General features: G+C 33.1%; 1 protein-coding gene and 1 long non-coding RNA gene across 3 annotated transcripts; one reads left to right on the top strand and one right to left on the bottom strand.

Annotated features, from left to right (window-relative positions):
• Positions 1–2,457: 2,457 nt before the first annotated feature.
• LOC105345608 ((Lyso)-N-acylphosphatidylethanolamine lipase) lies at positions 2,458–6,043 on the top strand. 2 transcript variants are annotated; one of them, XM_011453801.4, is made up of 6 exons: positions 2,458–2,605; positions 3,590–3,678; positions 3,912–4,454; positions 4,614–4,725; positions 5,012–5,198; positions 5,728–6,043. In XM_011453801.4, the coding sequence occupies exons 1-6, from the start codon at positions 2,562–2,564 to the stop codon at positions 5,983–5,985; spliced, it is 1,233 nt and encodes a 410-aa protein (XP_011452103.2). In that variant the 5' UTR covers positions 2,458–2,561; the 3' UTR covers positions 5,986–6,043. The 2 variants fall into 2 exon arrangements, with proteins under 2 accessions (XP_011452103.2, XP_011452102.4); XM_011453800.4 differs by lacking the exon at positions 2,458–2,605 and adding an exon at positions 2,726–2,875.
• A 368-nt stretch (positions 6,044–6,411) lies between these two features.
• On the bottom strand, positions 6,412–9,469 carry LOC105345606 (uncharacterized). The gene is made up of 3 exons (XR_903092.4): positions 9,328–9,469; positions 8,426–8,640; positions 6,412–8,065 (listed from the first exon to the last, which is right to left on the bottom strand). It is a non-coding gene; the product is annotated as an uncharacterized lncRNA (long non-coding RNA).
• Between the last annotated feature and the right edge of the window lie 4,800 nt (positions 9,470–14,269).

Genomic DNA, 14,269 nt, shown 5'->3' with positions numbered 1-14,269 from the left:
AAAGAAAGGTAAATACGACGTACATGGAGCATGCTAATCGTAAGAAGCATAAAACATGCATGGCATGCAGCGTGTAATATACAAATCGCCATTCTGCATGTCATTTCTAAGAAACATAACATGCTACATCCAGTATGTCTTTCCTACATGTAAGAAACGTAAATTTTGACATGTAGCATGTCAATCCTTACAAACGTAAAATATGGAATGTTGCATGTCCATCCTAAGAAACGGTAAATACGACATGTAGTATGTCAATTCTAGAAACATAAAGTAAGACATGTCAATTCTCAGGAGTAAAGAAAATTGCATGTTGCATGTCACTCCTAAGAATCCTAAAATAATGCATGCAACATCGTCAATCCTAAGCAACGAAAAATACGGTATTTGCAGGATGTCAGCTCTAGCTAGTTTAAGATTGGTAAAATACGACATGCAACCTGTGAGATTAATTTTAAAACATGACACACAAATTCTAGGAATCTTTAAAATACGGCCTGCAATGATCACATGAACTATGTTTTGCAATCACAAATGGTTAATTTGTTTTCAGTGTTTATTATAGTTTTACACTTCTGAAACATATATGATCGCGTTAACTATGGTTTACAGATGTGAAATAGAAAAATATCGTCGTTAACTATATTTTGTCTGTCCGTTATATGGCACGCCAAATTCACAAAAATGAGCAAAACATGGTTTCACATTTGATAAATTAGGTTTAAAATCGACTGGTAACTATTGTTTACGAACCGCAAACGATCCACGGTTCGTTAACTATAGTTTTCATCTGCAAAACCATATTTAACGGTTGTAACTGACTATAGATTACGAATGATAATCTGATTTATTTGTCTGCAAATAACGTTAACGATAGATTTTGCTGATAAATATGGATCTATAATTTACATTCCTTAGATATAGTTTAGAGTTGTTTTTCATAGTTTCACAATCGTCAGTGAAACTATATTTATCAGATAAATCATGTTTTGCAATCGCAAATGGTTGTTTTCAGTGTTAATTATAGTTTTACACTTCTGAAACATAGATGATCACGTTAACTATGGTTAAAGATGTGAAATATAGATTAACGGTGTCAAATAAAGTTTCACAGTTAACTATAGTTTACGGATGCTAAACTATAGTTAACAGTAGTTTATTGTTAACTATAGTTTACGGTTCGTAAACTATAGATAACGATTCGTTAACTATAATTAACGATCCGTAAACTATAGTTAACGAATTATAATCTAAGTTTATTTGTCTGCAAATAACGTTAACGATAGATTTTGCTGATAAATATAGATTCACATCTGTATACTATAATTTACATTCGTTAACAATGGTTAATTATATAAGAGTTTTTAATCATAGTTTCACAATCGTGAAACTGTATTTATCAGATAAACTACGTTTTGCAATCGCAAATGGTTGTTTTCATTGTAAACTATAGTTTTACATTTTTGTAATATAGATGATGTGAAACATAGATTAACGGCGTTAACTATAGTTTTCTGTCCGTAAACTATAATTTACAACCGTTAAACCTAGTTTATCAAATGTGAAACTATGATAATCTCATTTTTGTGAATTTGGCGTGCCATAGTCCGTAAACTATAGCTTACAACTGTTAAACCTGGTTTATCAATATGAAACTATGATAAGCTCATTTTTGTGAATTCGGCGTGTCATACATGTATATATAGTTTATGGAATACATCCACATCAAGTAAATTAAGCCTATTATTTGCATTTCTGTATTCCATCTGTATATCTATCTCAAAGGGTACTTAATTTGTGATTACTTGAACATTGTTACAAAATTTTTATAAAGCGTAAACTTTCCCAAGTTATGTTATATTATATCGTATAACATGGGTAAAAATCAAATTTATTCCTTAAGTACATACATACATGTATTTCTTTTACAATAATTATCATATGATTATATGGGTCGACCAAGGCTAGCTACATCCGACCTACATGTACGTATCTCCAATTTGATACAAAAAGGACTATTTATGGAGACTTGATCCAAAATATTCTCAAAAGAATTGACCAAATTACAATTCAAAATATCTTTATCATTTTTTTTTTCGCCGCATGCAACATTGTTCAACACTTTTAATTGCATGTTATAGTTCCTGTAGGGTCAAATCATTATAAGTTCAATGTCTGACAATTTAAAATTTTTGTTGTTTTCTTCATTCATCTGTAATAATTTTTTTATAGTAACCCGAATACACGGGTCTATAATATGGAACATTGCATAAGCACTTCTGATGTACATGTTCATTCGTCATGCATTTATTTATGGCATACAACAGAAGGATACTCAGGATAATCTCCTATGACCTTTATAATGTAAGCTTCTTGCTTTTTCTAATTTAAAAAGAAGAAACAAGTTTTATTACTTTTTCCATGAAAAATATTCCTATTATATAGAAGGGGGGGGGGGATACGATTATCATTTAATTTTTGTTGCACAACCCTTGGGAGACCTCAAAAGTCACGTGACGCGTCATCTTTTGGAACAAAATGGTCAATAAGTAATTTTAGCCATGGCGGTGGAAAGGAATGATAGTGAAATTAACGACGTTAGCAGGTAAATTACGGTTTTCGCTGTTTCTGCACCACCCATTTATAAAACGAGAATGAACAAAAATATCTTTTGTTAAGACATAGGCATAATAGATAGATCGCACGGTATAGTACAATGTTTACGTAAGTGATTTATTTTTAAAATGGAGATTTCCCCTTTCATTCGGATTCCCTCGGATTTGCAATGTCATAGTTGGAGTAAACTTTACATGGACGTAATATCTTACTTTAAAGGTTATATTGTGGCACTGTTCCATATATTTGGTCTTATTGTGTAAGTATTTTGAATCGATATATGAATGTACTTATATAAGATGTCATTGATTCTGTCACAATGGGGGTCCATATCCACTTCTCGGAGGGAATGGTAAGACTTGGTATAAGTAGGTCAGAACTTTTTGACACGGTGACCCAAACCTTTGTATAATGTTTAAACCTTTGTAAAGTTTGATAGTTGTTTAGTTTTCGTTTTGGTTTTTCAGTCACTGAATTACTTTCTGAATTTTTGTTTTTAAAAAACTTGATGGTCACAAGCTCATATATTTTTTTACATATCAGGTGTCAGAGAATGACCTAAATAATAGCTAGGTCATATTGATAATTGGTCAGGGCGTCCCAAGATATGACCCCATGGATAATACAAAATATATTATTGAATGTAATTAATAAGATTTCTTCACTGACTTGTATAAATTTCTACTACAAAATTTTCTCTTGTAAACACTTTGTTTGAATGGAATTGGACAAATCTCAGTTATTATATCAACTTCATGATGATTATATTTCACTTGCACATACTAAAAATTTAGAGCAGAGGACTGTTATCTGAAGACACGATAACATGAGTTACATGTATTCCTAGAATTATCATTAATATGACAATATTTATCAATGAGATTTGAATGCTACGGTACCCATAATGGAGAAACAGAGTGTTCTGTGACCAGAACTCATCATTACACTTCTCTGTATTCTTGTAATATTTCAGCTCCAGTTGGATTGCCCCTTCAAGTTGGTTTTCATGGAGACCTACTTCAATGGCTAAATTGGCTCAAGCAGAGCGAAAGATTCTACAGGGTAAGGTTGTGTAAAGTATTTGTTTGAAATGCTGGTCAGAATGTCTAAATGATCAAAGCTGTTTTGTTTATAACTACCATAAGATTTGTATCTGATTTGGGATAGCATATGTAAAACTGATAATATTGTTTAAATCAAATCTGTCTTTAGATTTAGTAAAGCTAATTCAGTGGCATTTACTGGTAGTTATTTTTGGGTATAAACTACACACAAAAATCTGCTATATTTTACAGCATTTCTAAGGAAAACATATGACACCAGGTATGTTTTCCTCCCAAAATCTCAGCATCGTTTGTGGACACTGACCATTGAACACCCAGACAATGAGACCAACCAGAAGAAAGTCCCCCTTGTCATGGTTCACGGAATGGGAGGTGGGATTGGTCTGTGGGCCCAGAACCTGGGCCCCCTGAGTGAGAATCGCCCCTTGTATGCATTTGATGTGCTGGGCTTTGGCCGCAGCTCAAGACCCCAGTTCAGTTGTAAACCAGATATCGCGGAGCAGGAGTTTGTGGAGTCCATCGAAGAATGGAGGAAGACAATGAACATTGATAAAATGATTCTTCTGGGGCATAGTTTAGGAGCTTATATATCTGGTTCATACAGCTTGAAGTATCCAGAGCGTGTGAAGCACCTTGTTCTTGTGGACGCATGGGGGTTTCCCGAGAAACCTCCCGAGGACCAGCAACGGAGGATACCTATGTGGATCAAGGCCATAGCCACAGTTATCAAGCCGTTCAATCCACTGGCTGTTCTACGTGTTGCGGGACCCTTTGGTATGTATTCAAGAAATTCATCTTATCCCCCCTATGTGTATTTAGCACTGCTTTTGATATCTCTTTAAATGAGAGTTACCTCCTTTGTGTCTGCTTTTTAAATTTTGGAATTTAATGAATGGTTTACATTGAAAGTGAACATTGTAATTTGTATACTAGGTCCAGGACTAGTCAGAAGGTTTAGACCAGACCTGCAGGACAAGTTCGCAGACACCCTGGAGGATGACACAATATTTGACTACATCTACCACTGTAATGCACAGACTCCCAGGTATTGAACAACATAATCAGCCACAATAAGGAATAATTTTTTGAAAGTTTTGAAGAAAAAAAATATCAATTTTACAAAAGAGAAAAAATGAACATTTATTGATTATTGGTACAATAATTGGATTAATATGCATTAATTATCGTTGTATTCAAACTATAACAGCAAAATCCAACGTACCTTCAAACCAAGAACATTTAAAAGTAAAATGTAACCTTAAAACCAGAGTGCATTTTTATGAAGTTACAACAAATATTTTTTCAATATATCTGATGTTTATTTTTTCCAGTGGTGAAGCTGCCTTCAAAACCTTAAATACATCCTTTGGTTGGGCTAAAAACCCCATGATCCACCGCCTACCTGACCTGGAGAAGGATATCCCGGTCACTCTGGTGTACGGCTCTAAATCCTGGGTGGACAATGCCACAGGGTATCACATCAAGTACCTCCGGAATGAGAGCTATGTAGAAGTGGCCGTAAGTTATTTTGTAATACATCTACATCATCTATAAGATTAAAAAGAATTTTTCATACGTTTTAATTCTGGAACACTGCCGCATCAGTTGGTATGCTTCTGCATTGGTTAATTCTAATGCCATAGTGGCATATTGAGAATAAGAATAGCTCAATTTTTTTCAGAATTGAGTTATTCCCCTTTGCGAACATTGCCTGCTTCATTATATTTTAAAAATTATGAAGAGATAGAGAAGACGTTTAAGAGCAATATAGTTGGAAGTTTTTGTTGATCTTTTAATTACATGTATGTATATGCCCTAATGGTCACAGGTTGTTAGGTTTTGTTTGCAATTTGCAAATATCCATTACTAATAGGAAAAAATAGCTGGTTGTATGTTATGTGTATTTGATAGCAAGTTTTTTCTAGCCATAGGCAACAACATGTAGCAAGTTTTATTTTTCCAAAGGTTTTTGTATCATAGGAAGTAATGCCGTGTACCAGTATGTGTTTTTCTGTTCACACAAAGTACACATACTTTTTGTTTTTAGGTTGTCCGTGGAGCGGGCCACCATGTATATGCAGACAAACCAGAACCGTTTAACAAGTTGATTCTGAGGATATGCGAAGCAGTAGACAACAATACTAATCCAAAACCAATCAAGTTCAGGGAAAGTTTCAAAGCCTCAAATGACTCATCTTCTCATACCTCAAAGACAATAACAGAATCCAAAAGTTCCAAAAGCTTGGTGGTGGAAGACACGCCAGATGATGAGGATAAAGAAAATGTCCCCACTCAAGTTTTATAGCATTGCTTGGTGCTAAATTCATAGCTTCGGCATTTGATATTGTGATATTTTTAATGTTCTTATTTTGTTTAGATGTTTAGTGGCGTTTTTTAAAACTAAGAATATTGTTGATATTTTATTAAATGAAAGTACATTGTAAGGATTACCAATGAACTTTTGAGCAAGTGTCCATGTATAATATGCAATTATGAATTATCTTAACATTGCTTATCAAATTTAGCTGGAAAAAAACAGCAATTGTTGTGTTTCATAATAAGCCAGTCATGGAAATAATCTTTAAAAAGATGTTTCGTATGATCAATTCATGTTTTTTTTTCTAGTCATTTCTTCTTTGTTTTGACTATCATGTTAAAAAGTTTACTGGAGCTACAGAACAAAACCAAGAGCAGAGTTTGTCTTATTTTGTTTACTGATATAAAAAAAAAATTATGAAAATAACAGTATGACCAATGCGCAAAAAATTATACAACTTGTGGGGGTAAAAGTCTGAAAGGGGTGAGTTTTTTGCTAATTGGCTGCTGTGTTTAAAAATCAGAGTTGTTCATGTACATGTATGGCATCATCCTTACTTTATTCGAAAATTTATCTTGTTAAAATGGTACCACATTTCATCTAGCAAAAAACAAAAGAACAGCAATAACAACATGAATAGCAGCAGCATGGAAACAACCAACATATTTCTTTTCAATTTTATTAATCTTATTCCCCTTATTTGTTAAGAACAATTTTTTTTTGCAGATTAGAAAGCTCATTTCTTATTATATACATATATTTTTCCATGACAAAAGCTAGACCAAGGTTATGTTAGTATATTTTTCTCATTCATTCAATTGGATGTGCCTTTTGCTTGTTATACCAGTTAAATAAATATTTTATAAACCTGTACTGTTAGTTTTGATTGGATGTTATTTCAAATAAAGTGGTTTGACTTTCTTGGATGAAAAAGTGGAAAGAACCAGCTATTTATGCTTTGTATGTGATAAAAATTCACATCTAATTAATAAAACATAAACTTAAACAAAAATAATAGTTTTATACATTTTATTCATGTTAGTCAGTTTTTATCAAGGTTGTCAGGAGACTTTACAAATAAATAAACCTCACATATTGTAAGCTACACATTCCTTGATACAACGTGCAGTGAAACCAAATTGTCTTACTGTTTCTGTGTTTGATATACTCTAATACAAATGTTACTTAACTATACATATTAGTAAAGCATTCTCACAAAAGGGAATTTCCAAACACATATTATCGGTACACAATGTATATGTATCAAAGAGATAAAACTTTCTGTTCAATAATACATGTAATAACTAACATAGTACAGGTAGTTACTGTACTTTGCTATAAAAAAAGGTTGTTTTTTTTAATTGTTTGCCTGTGGTTATTTTAACTGATACATATATAATTTCTTTTCATATGAAAATAAGTGGAGGATTATATTATATTTTAAATATTGTAAGGGTTTGAGATCTGAGATATTGAATGATATTCTAGAAACCAAGTTAGACAGTATAAAATTAAAGAACACATCACTGGAATATGAGCTACAGATTATGCAATGAAAAATCTGGTAAAAATAATTTCTTATCAGAGTTAGAAAACCATGTTCAGGTGATTCAAGTAAGAAATTACTGTTTCTTTTTCATTTTCCTTTTCAATTTCCACTCTCTGCGTTCAATTGTTATCAATACAGTGTGAACACAATACCAAATAACAAGTATAACTATGACAGCATAGATTACAAACCAAAATAAATGATGAAAAAAATTGGACACAGAATCACAGTAACTAGGGAGATTGGCCACGAAATGAAATGGAAACTTTATCAGAGCAATCAAAACATTGACCACCATAGCTGACAAGTCCCATAGAATGTTTAACATTGCACTTGATATTGCTGCAGCACTGTGAAAAATGTATGAAGTCCAACCGCCGCCTGATGTAATCAGATCTATTAATAGGAACAATGTAAAGATGACTGTTAATGCAATAAAATAAGGCCTCTGTTGCGGGATTCTCTGTTGTAGTTCTGAAATAAGTGGAAGTGCTGTTGGCCGCGGACCTGCAGCTTCATCTAAACAAAGCAAATTATGATGCATGAAAGAGTTGCATGTGATAAAGTACATGTATCATGTAAAATATAGAGGATGACATTCTTCAAACTGTAAATTTATTAGAAATGTTTTTATTCTGTTGATATTAGGTTCATATACAATCAATATTTTGAAGATCATTCAGATTTCTTTCATACATATACATAGAGCTTTAAAAAAAATTGATCAGAAATTCTTGCTGTGTTAGTAATAATTTCATAGTTTTATTCAAATGACACAAGTAAAACTTCGACCGTTTATACCTTGTAATAGTTTTCAACTGATCTCAGGTATTCATTAACAATAAGGAGATAAAAAAGTTAATGTGTTGTATTCCGTACCTGACGTGCCAATGTTCTGAGTTTCCTCTTCCAAACCAAAGACCGTCTGTAAGTGGTCAATTTCCTTTCGACAATCTGGACAAATTCTTGTATGTGTAAACCAGGCTTCTATACAGTCCCTACAGAACAGATGACCACATGGAACACAGCAGCAGGGCCTACTTCTGGTCTCCAAGCAGATGGAGCACAGTCCCATACTCTAAACAGTGGTCATTCTGTAAGATATAGAACTTCCTTCGAATGATTATGATAATTAGAACCATTTTAACAAGAGCTTGGACTTTGGGTAGTTGTGTCAAATGGCAATGTGACGTAGGCCTGTTTATTTCATTGTAGGCCACTCAGCCATGGCTCTTTGAAATCAGCAAGATTTGTCTGCCTTTTGACCTAAGACTACACAATCGGTGTATTTAACTTGTGTTGACGCAAGAAATAGATAGTTACATCCTACTGAAAGTCCAAGGTCTTGTTAAAACGGTTCTGTAATCATGGTAATATACAGCATATTAACCTTGACATCTTTAGAACTTATCATATAGAGTAAACATAATCATTCGATTGAATACTTAATAAGTGAACTTATCTTCATAAACATTTAAAATCACACAATAATTTTTGCAAATCATTATTTATTACTCTCAATAATCAGTAAATCTGCAAAAAACAAAATAAAAATAAGCAATTATTGAAAAACTACTACTTAAGATTTTTTTTCTACAACTTTGCTACCTAATCTCATAACTAATTTATGAGATTGCTCCCTAACTTTATCAACCTTACCTGCTTACAGACTGCATGTTTTAATATCAGTGGTGGTTTAAGAGCTATGTAGCCAGTGGAAGCCTACAATGAATTTCATTTTCAGAAATTAACATGGTATTAAGTGTAAACAACCAACCAACCATTATGATTGACATCTTTCAGACTGAATATTTATTTATCAGCTAATCATCACAACATTTCTCTCCTGCAATATCCTGTAAACTTACTATAAATAGTAATGACTTACCGTACGTACGGTATTGCATTATTTTTTGACAAGTAAGCACCAGGAAATGTTATCATATGAACTAACAAAGCGGATTTATAACCGGATGCGGCCAACTCGTATTTTCCCGGTATTAAATACATACGTATTTTACATACAAATTTTATGTATATGTAATACTATGAATATCATATTATTGGCATGTAAATTCGACATGCGTAGCAGGTGTTCCAATATTATGTTGCATGCTTCATATAATTATAAATAAAATAGTATGATTATATTTATCGGGCACCTGTACCAAAATCTGTGTCAGGCTATGATCTCTTAGCACATTCGGAGAAAAAATGTTTTGCTAAACTTCTCGAAGGTCCCGTGTACAAATCAATCAAAGAAACATCAGAAATCTAGCTTTACTTCTTTGCTAAATCAGAAAATGAACAGTACTGTCAGGGCATTTAGAATTGTTCGAAACCATGCGTTAGCCTAGAAGGAGACTACTCGAACACCCATCTACCCCCGATCCACCACAATCCCGAGTAAACAAAAAAAATATACTTTTTATTCGAGTTTACATTAAAAAGTAAAGGCAAATACATGCGTCAGTGTAAATAGATCTATAAAGTTTTAAAATCCAAAAATTGGCTTGAAAAATCTGCAAAATAAGACCGTGAAAATTAAAACTCCTACATTTGTTGCGTTCTTTAAACATAATTTGCTTACGTGATGGTTTTCATGTATTCGTTACTTTGGACTAAATATATTCCATGACATTTCTATTTATGTACAAAATATTGGGATGATTTCACTCTTCTTAGTAAAATGTCAAAGAAAAAAAACAACCTTCAAAACAATGAAGCAATTTAACCAATAAAGGATCAATATACCCTATCTTAAGAGCACGGGTCCTTCGTTAGAAACTCATCCTTTTCTTGATCACGCTGTTTATGGCGAAATAAGGACATTTATAGCGCTCTGCGTCGTCCAATGATCTTTCAATCAAAGGAATTTGGCTCTAAACATCAAATATCAAATCACTTGAAATCCAGGAAAGTTGATGAGATTAATATAAAGACAGGTAAAATTTTGTCTTTGATGATTAAGCAGTGAAATAAGTTTTAATTAAGATATAGCTTGATCATCCCCGATGACAAGGTCCGGATTCCTCTGTTCGTGCCGGGGCTGGCCGTTTGATGTAGATGCGTGCTCGCCACCAATAAAGAGAAGAATGGCCATTTGATTTTGTTTGATCGTAAATCTTCTTAATGTTACACTAATGTAGAGAAAAACTTGTTATGTACAAGAGACGAGAGAGAAAGAGAGAGAGAGAGAGAGAGAGAGAGAGAGAGAGAGAGAGAGAGAGAGAGAGAGAGAGAGTATTCCTATTAACGTAAGAAAACTTGTTATGTACAAGTGTGCAAAAGGAGATACTGAATACCTTTTTTGAAAACAAAGATAAAATCATGAGATTGTTTTCCATTCATTTATAATTTATTATGATTTTAAACTTCTCATTTTCCAGAAAACATCATATTTTTCTCCGCTTGAACTTCATTAAAAAAATAATAAACGTATGATTTCTTATTCAACTCTTTGAAGTGATACATATATCTGAACATATCTGAACGCATTCCAAACTGGAAAGAGTTTAAGATAATCTGATACTTCTCATCTTTTGTAATACTGTTCAGCAACACATTTCCCCTGAGAAAATTTATTTGGAAAATTGAAATACAATTATCGCGCTTAATTTTTTTTTTTTTTTTTTTTGCACGCATTAGCTGCTTAATCAATCTGTGTGAATCAACCGTTCATGTATTGTAATCGCTGTTAAAACATCTGGATATATGTACACTAAAAAATTACTTATGTAGATCTATAATCTACTTACAATTTCTGACGAGCTTGTTTGCTTCTTAGTTTTAATCTGACACGAGTACTTGACAGTAGGATAAATCGCTGTTTGTCTGCCTGTATTATCTATACCGTAAATTTTACCATTAAGGGTTGTTTTTTTCTGTTTATATTATCACATTTATAAGAAGACTATCCCTTTTTATATCAGAGGATTATAACGAATGCCACCTTTAAGAAAACGTCATTAGCCAAGACAAATATGGCATACTGCTCAGCACTACCGCTGAAATTTTTTTTCTATATTATCATCGTAGTATTCATTTACCGTTCAATTTATGCATTAAAGATACAGATTTTGATACTCTTTCAAAACAGGGACACACAAACAGATATGTTTTGTCTACTGATCAATTTCTGAAAACAGTGTTGTGGCTTTATTGTGATAATCAACCGTTTTCTTCTCCAAATGATCCATTTTTTGAGCCATATCGAGCTGAAATGGAAATTTGGTCTCCGCGTTTATTTTTTTATACATGTACAAATGTATTAGCGGCTCAACGCCACAAATTTCCAATGGGGGAAAATTGGCCAGAGAACTCGAAACCTCCCAAAAAAAACGAAAAAAAAAACCAAACAAACAAACAAAAAAGAATTCTATTATTAGAATGTCATCTTTCTCCCTTTATGATAGTATGCATGGGCAGTATGTCAATTCAAGAGATGGCTTTGCTACCATAGAATTTTTTTTTAAATAAAAAAAAACACAATTTTCTACCCAGACCAAAACCATGTCGAGAGTCTGTGACACTATAAGTTGCTGAATACATTTGCTAGACTGACGATTTCAAACAAAATCGATTTTAATTGATGCCAGGAAAAACAACAGGCATATGAGCCCCATCGCTAACCTGAAAACCCCCCATTCTCGTATCCCTATCGATTTTTTTTAATAAAAATGAGCTCCTCTGAAATATTGTAAAAACCCACAAAATTCTCCTATATTCAAAGATTTGACAATACAGAACAAGAGGCCCAGGGGCCACATCGCTCACCTGAGCAACAATTGCCTTAATTCTGATCAAATTAGCATTACAGTATCAAAATTTCTTGACAACTGAGTACAGTAGATCTTGCTAAAAAAATTGAAAATCTGCCAATTTTTATCAACCTCTTATTTTTTGGTAAATACCAAGCCCCTTTTGTTGTTGTACCTGTAAGAAGATTTGTCTCTATTCCTATATACCCCCCCCCCCATTTCATGGCCCCATTTTTCTCTAGGGAATCATGGTTTCATTAGACTTAAATCTGCATAACCTTTGCTTTCACACTAAGTACTGAGTTTTGAACCGAATACTTTCCCAGAATAGTTTTAAAGATTTTCTCTTTATATTCCTATGTAAAAATTCAAACCGCCATCACGGTCCCGCCCTACCACTAGGGACTGTGATTTTGCAAACTTGAATTTACACTACCCGAGGATGCCTCTACACAAGTTTAAACCCTTTCTGGCCAAAATTCTTTAAAAAGAAGATTTTTAAAGATTTTCTCTATATATTCCTAAGTAAAAATTCATCCCCCATTGTGGCCTCACCCTTCCCCTGGACTATTATTTAAACAAACTTGAATCTATATGATCTGGGGATGCTTCCACTCAAATTTGGGCTTTCCTGGCCTAATAATTTTGAGAATAAGACTTTTAAAGATTTTCTCTATCTATAAAAATTCATCCCCCATTGTGACCCCGCCCTACCCCCAGGGACCATGATTTGAACAAACTTGAATCTACACTTCCTAAGGATGGTTACATGCCAATTTGAGATTTCTTGGCCAAATATTTTTGAGAAGAAGATTTTTAAAAGATTTTCTCAATATATTCCTATGTAAAACTTGATCTCCCAATTGTGGCCCCACCCTACCCCCGGGGATCATGATTTGAACAAACTTGAATCTACACTACCTGAGGATGCTTCCATTTCAATTTGAGCTTTTCTGGCCTAATAGTTTTTGAGAAGATTTTTAAAGATTTTCTCTATATATTCTTATGTAAAACATGATCCCCCTATTGTGGCCCCACCCTACCCCCGGGGACCATGATTTGAACAAACTTGAATCTACACTATCTGAGGATGCTTCCACTCAAATTTGAGCTTTCCTGGCCTAATAGTTTTTGAGAAGACTTTGGCTCAGGTGAGCTAAAAAAGGTTAAGTTTACAATACAATAAGTTGTTAAAGTTGGTTTCTGGAAGAAGAGACTTTGAAAATTTTCTTAATAAATATTGAAATTTTTTTTAGTTTTTTAATCTTTAGTTTTTAAGATCTGTGTACAAACATAGAATCGTGAGCAAATCTCTGTATCTTGCTTATAATTCGAAGCTTAACACTCAAATATGGTTAGTAAATAGAAATTGTAAACAATTAAAACACAAGAAACATGCACTATAACAAATAAAGAACACAATTTATTTTTTCGAAATGAATCATATATATACATGTACATGTATATACCTACATATTTCCGACAGCGATATCAAACTCTATTTAAACTGAATAAACTCGAGAAAATGCCGAGCATCTCAACAAAACCTATTGCATTAATATACCATTACGCAAAATATAATGCCGAATTACCGATAGAATGAATTGTATTTCAGTACTTTTTTGATACATCAGATTTTGCTTAATTTGCGCAGGTAAACAGTTAACTGTTTGATTTACCGAAGTCTCTGTTTGATTTGATACGTAAAAATCACGAAATACAGACGATAGTTCCCAGGTTACAAAGCATAAATAATGAAAACGAAACGAAAATCAGAACAAGCTAACACCAACGTCATGTGTGAAAACTACGGAAGCGTATTAGGGCCGCAGCAGTATTTTTTATTAATTTGTTATAACAGATTATCAATTTGTTATATCAAATTATTAATTTGTTATAACAGATTAGTAATTTGTTATAACAAATTAGTAATTTGTTATAACAGATTATCAATTTGTTATAA

The sequence above is a fragment of the Magallana gigas genome, chromosome 3, assembly GCF_963853765.1.
Source record: "Magallana gigas chromosome 3, xbMagGiga1.1, whole genome shotgun sequence".
NCBI lineage: Eukaryota > Metazoa > Mollusca > Bivalvia > Ostreida > Ostreidae > Magallana > Magallana gigas.
Note: the sequence above shows the minus strand (reverse complement) of the source record. Positions and strands in the feature narration are given on the sequence as shown.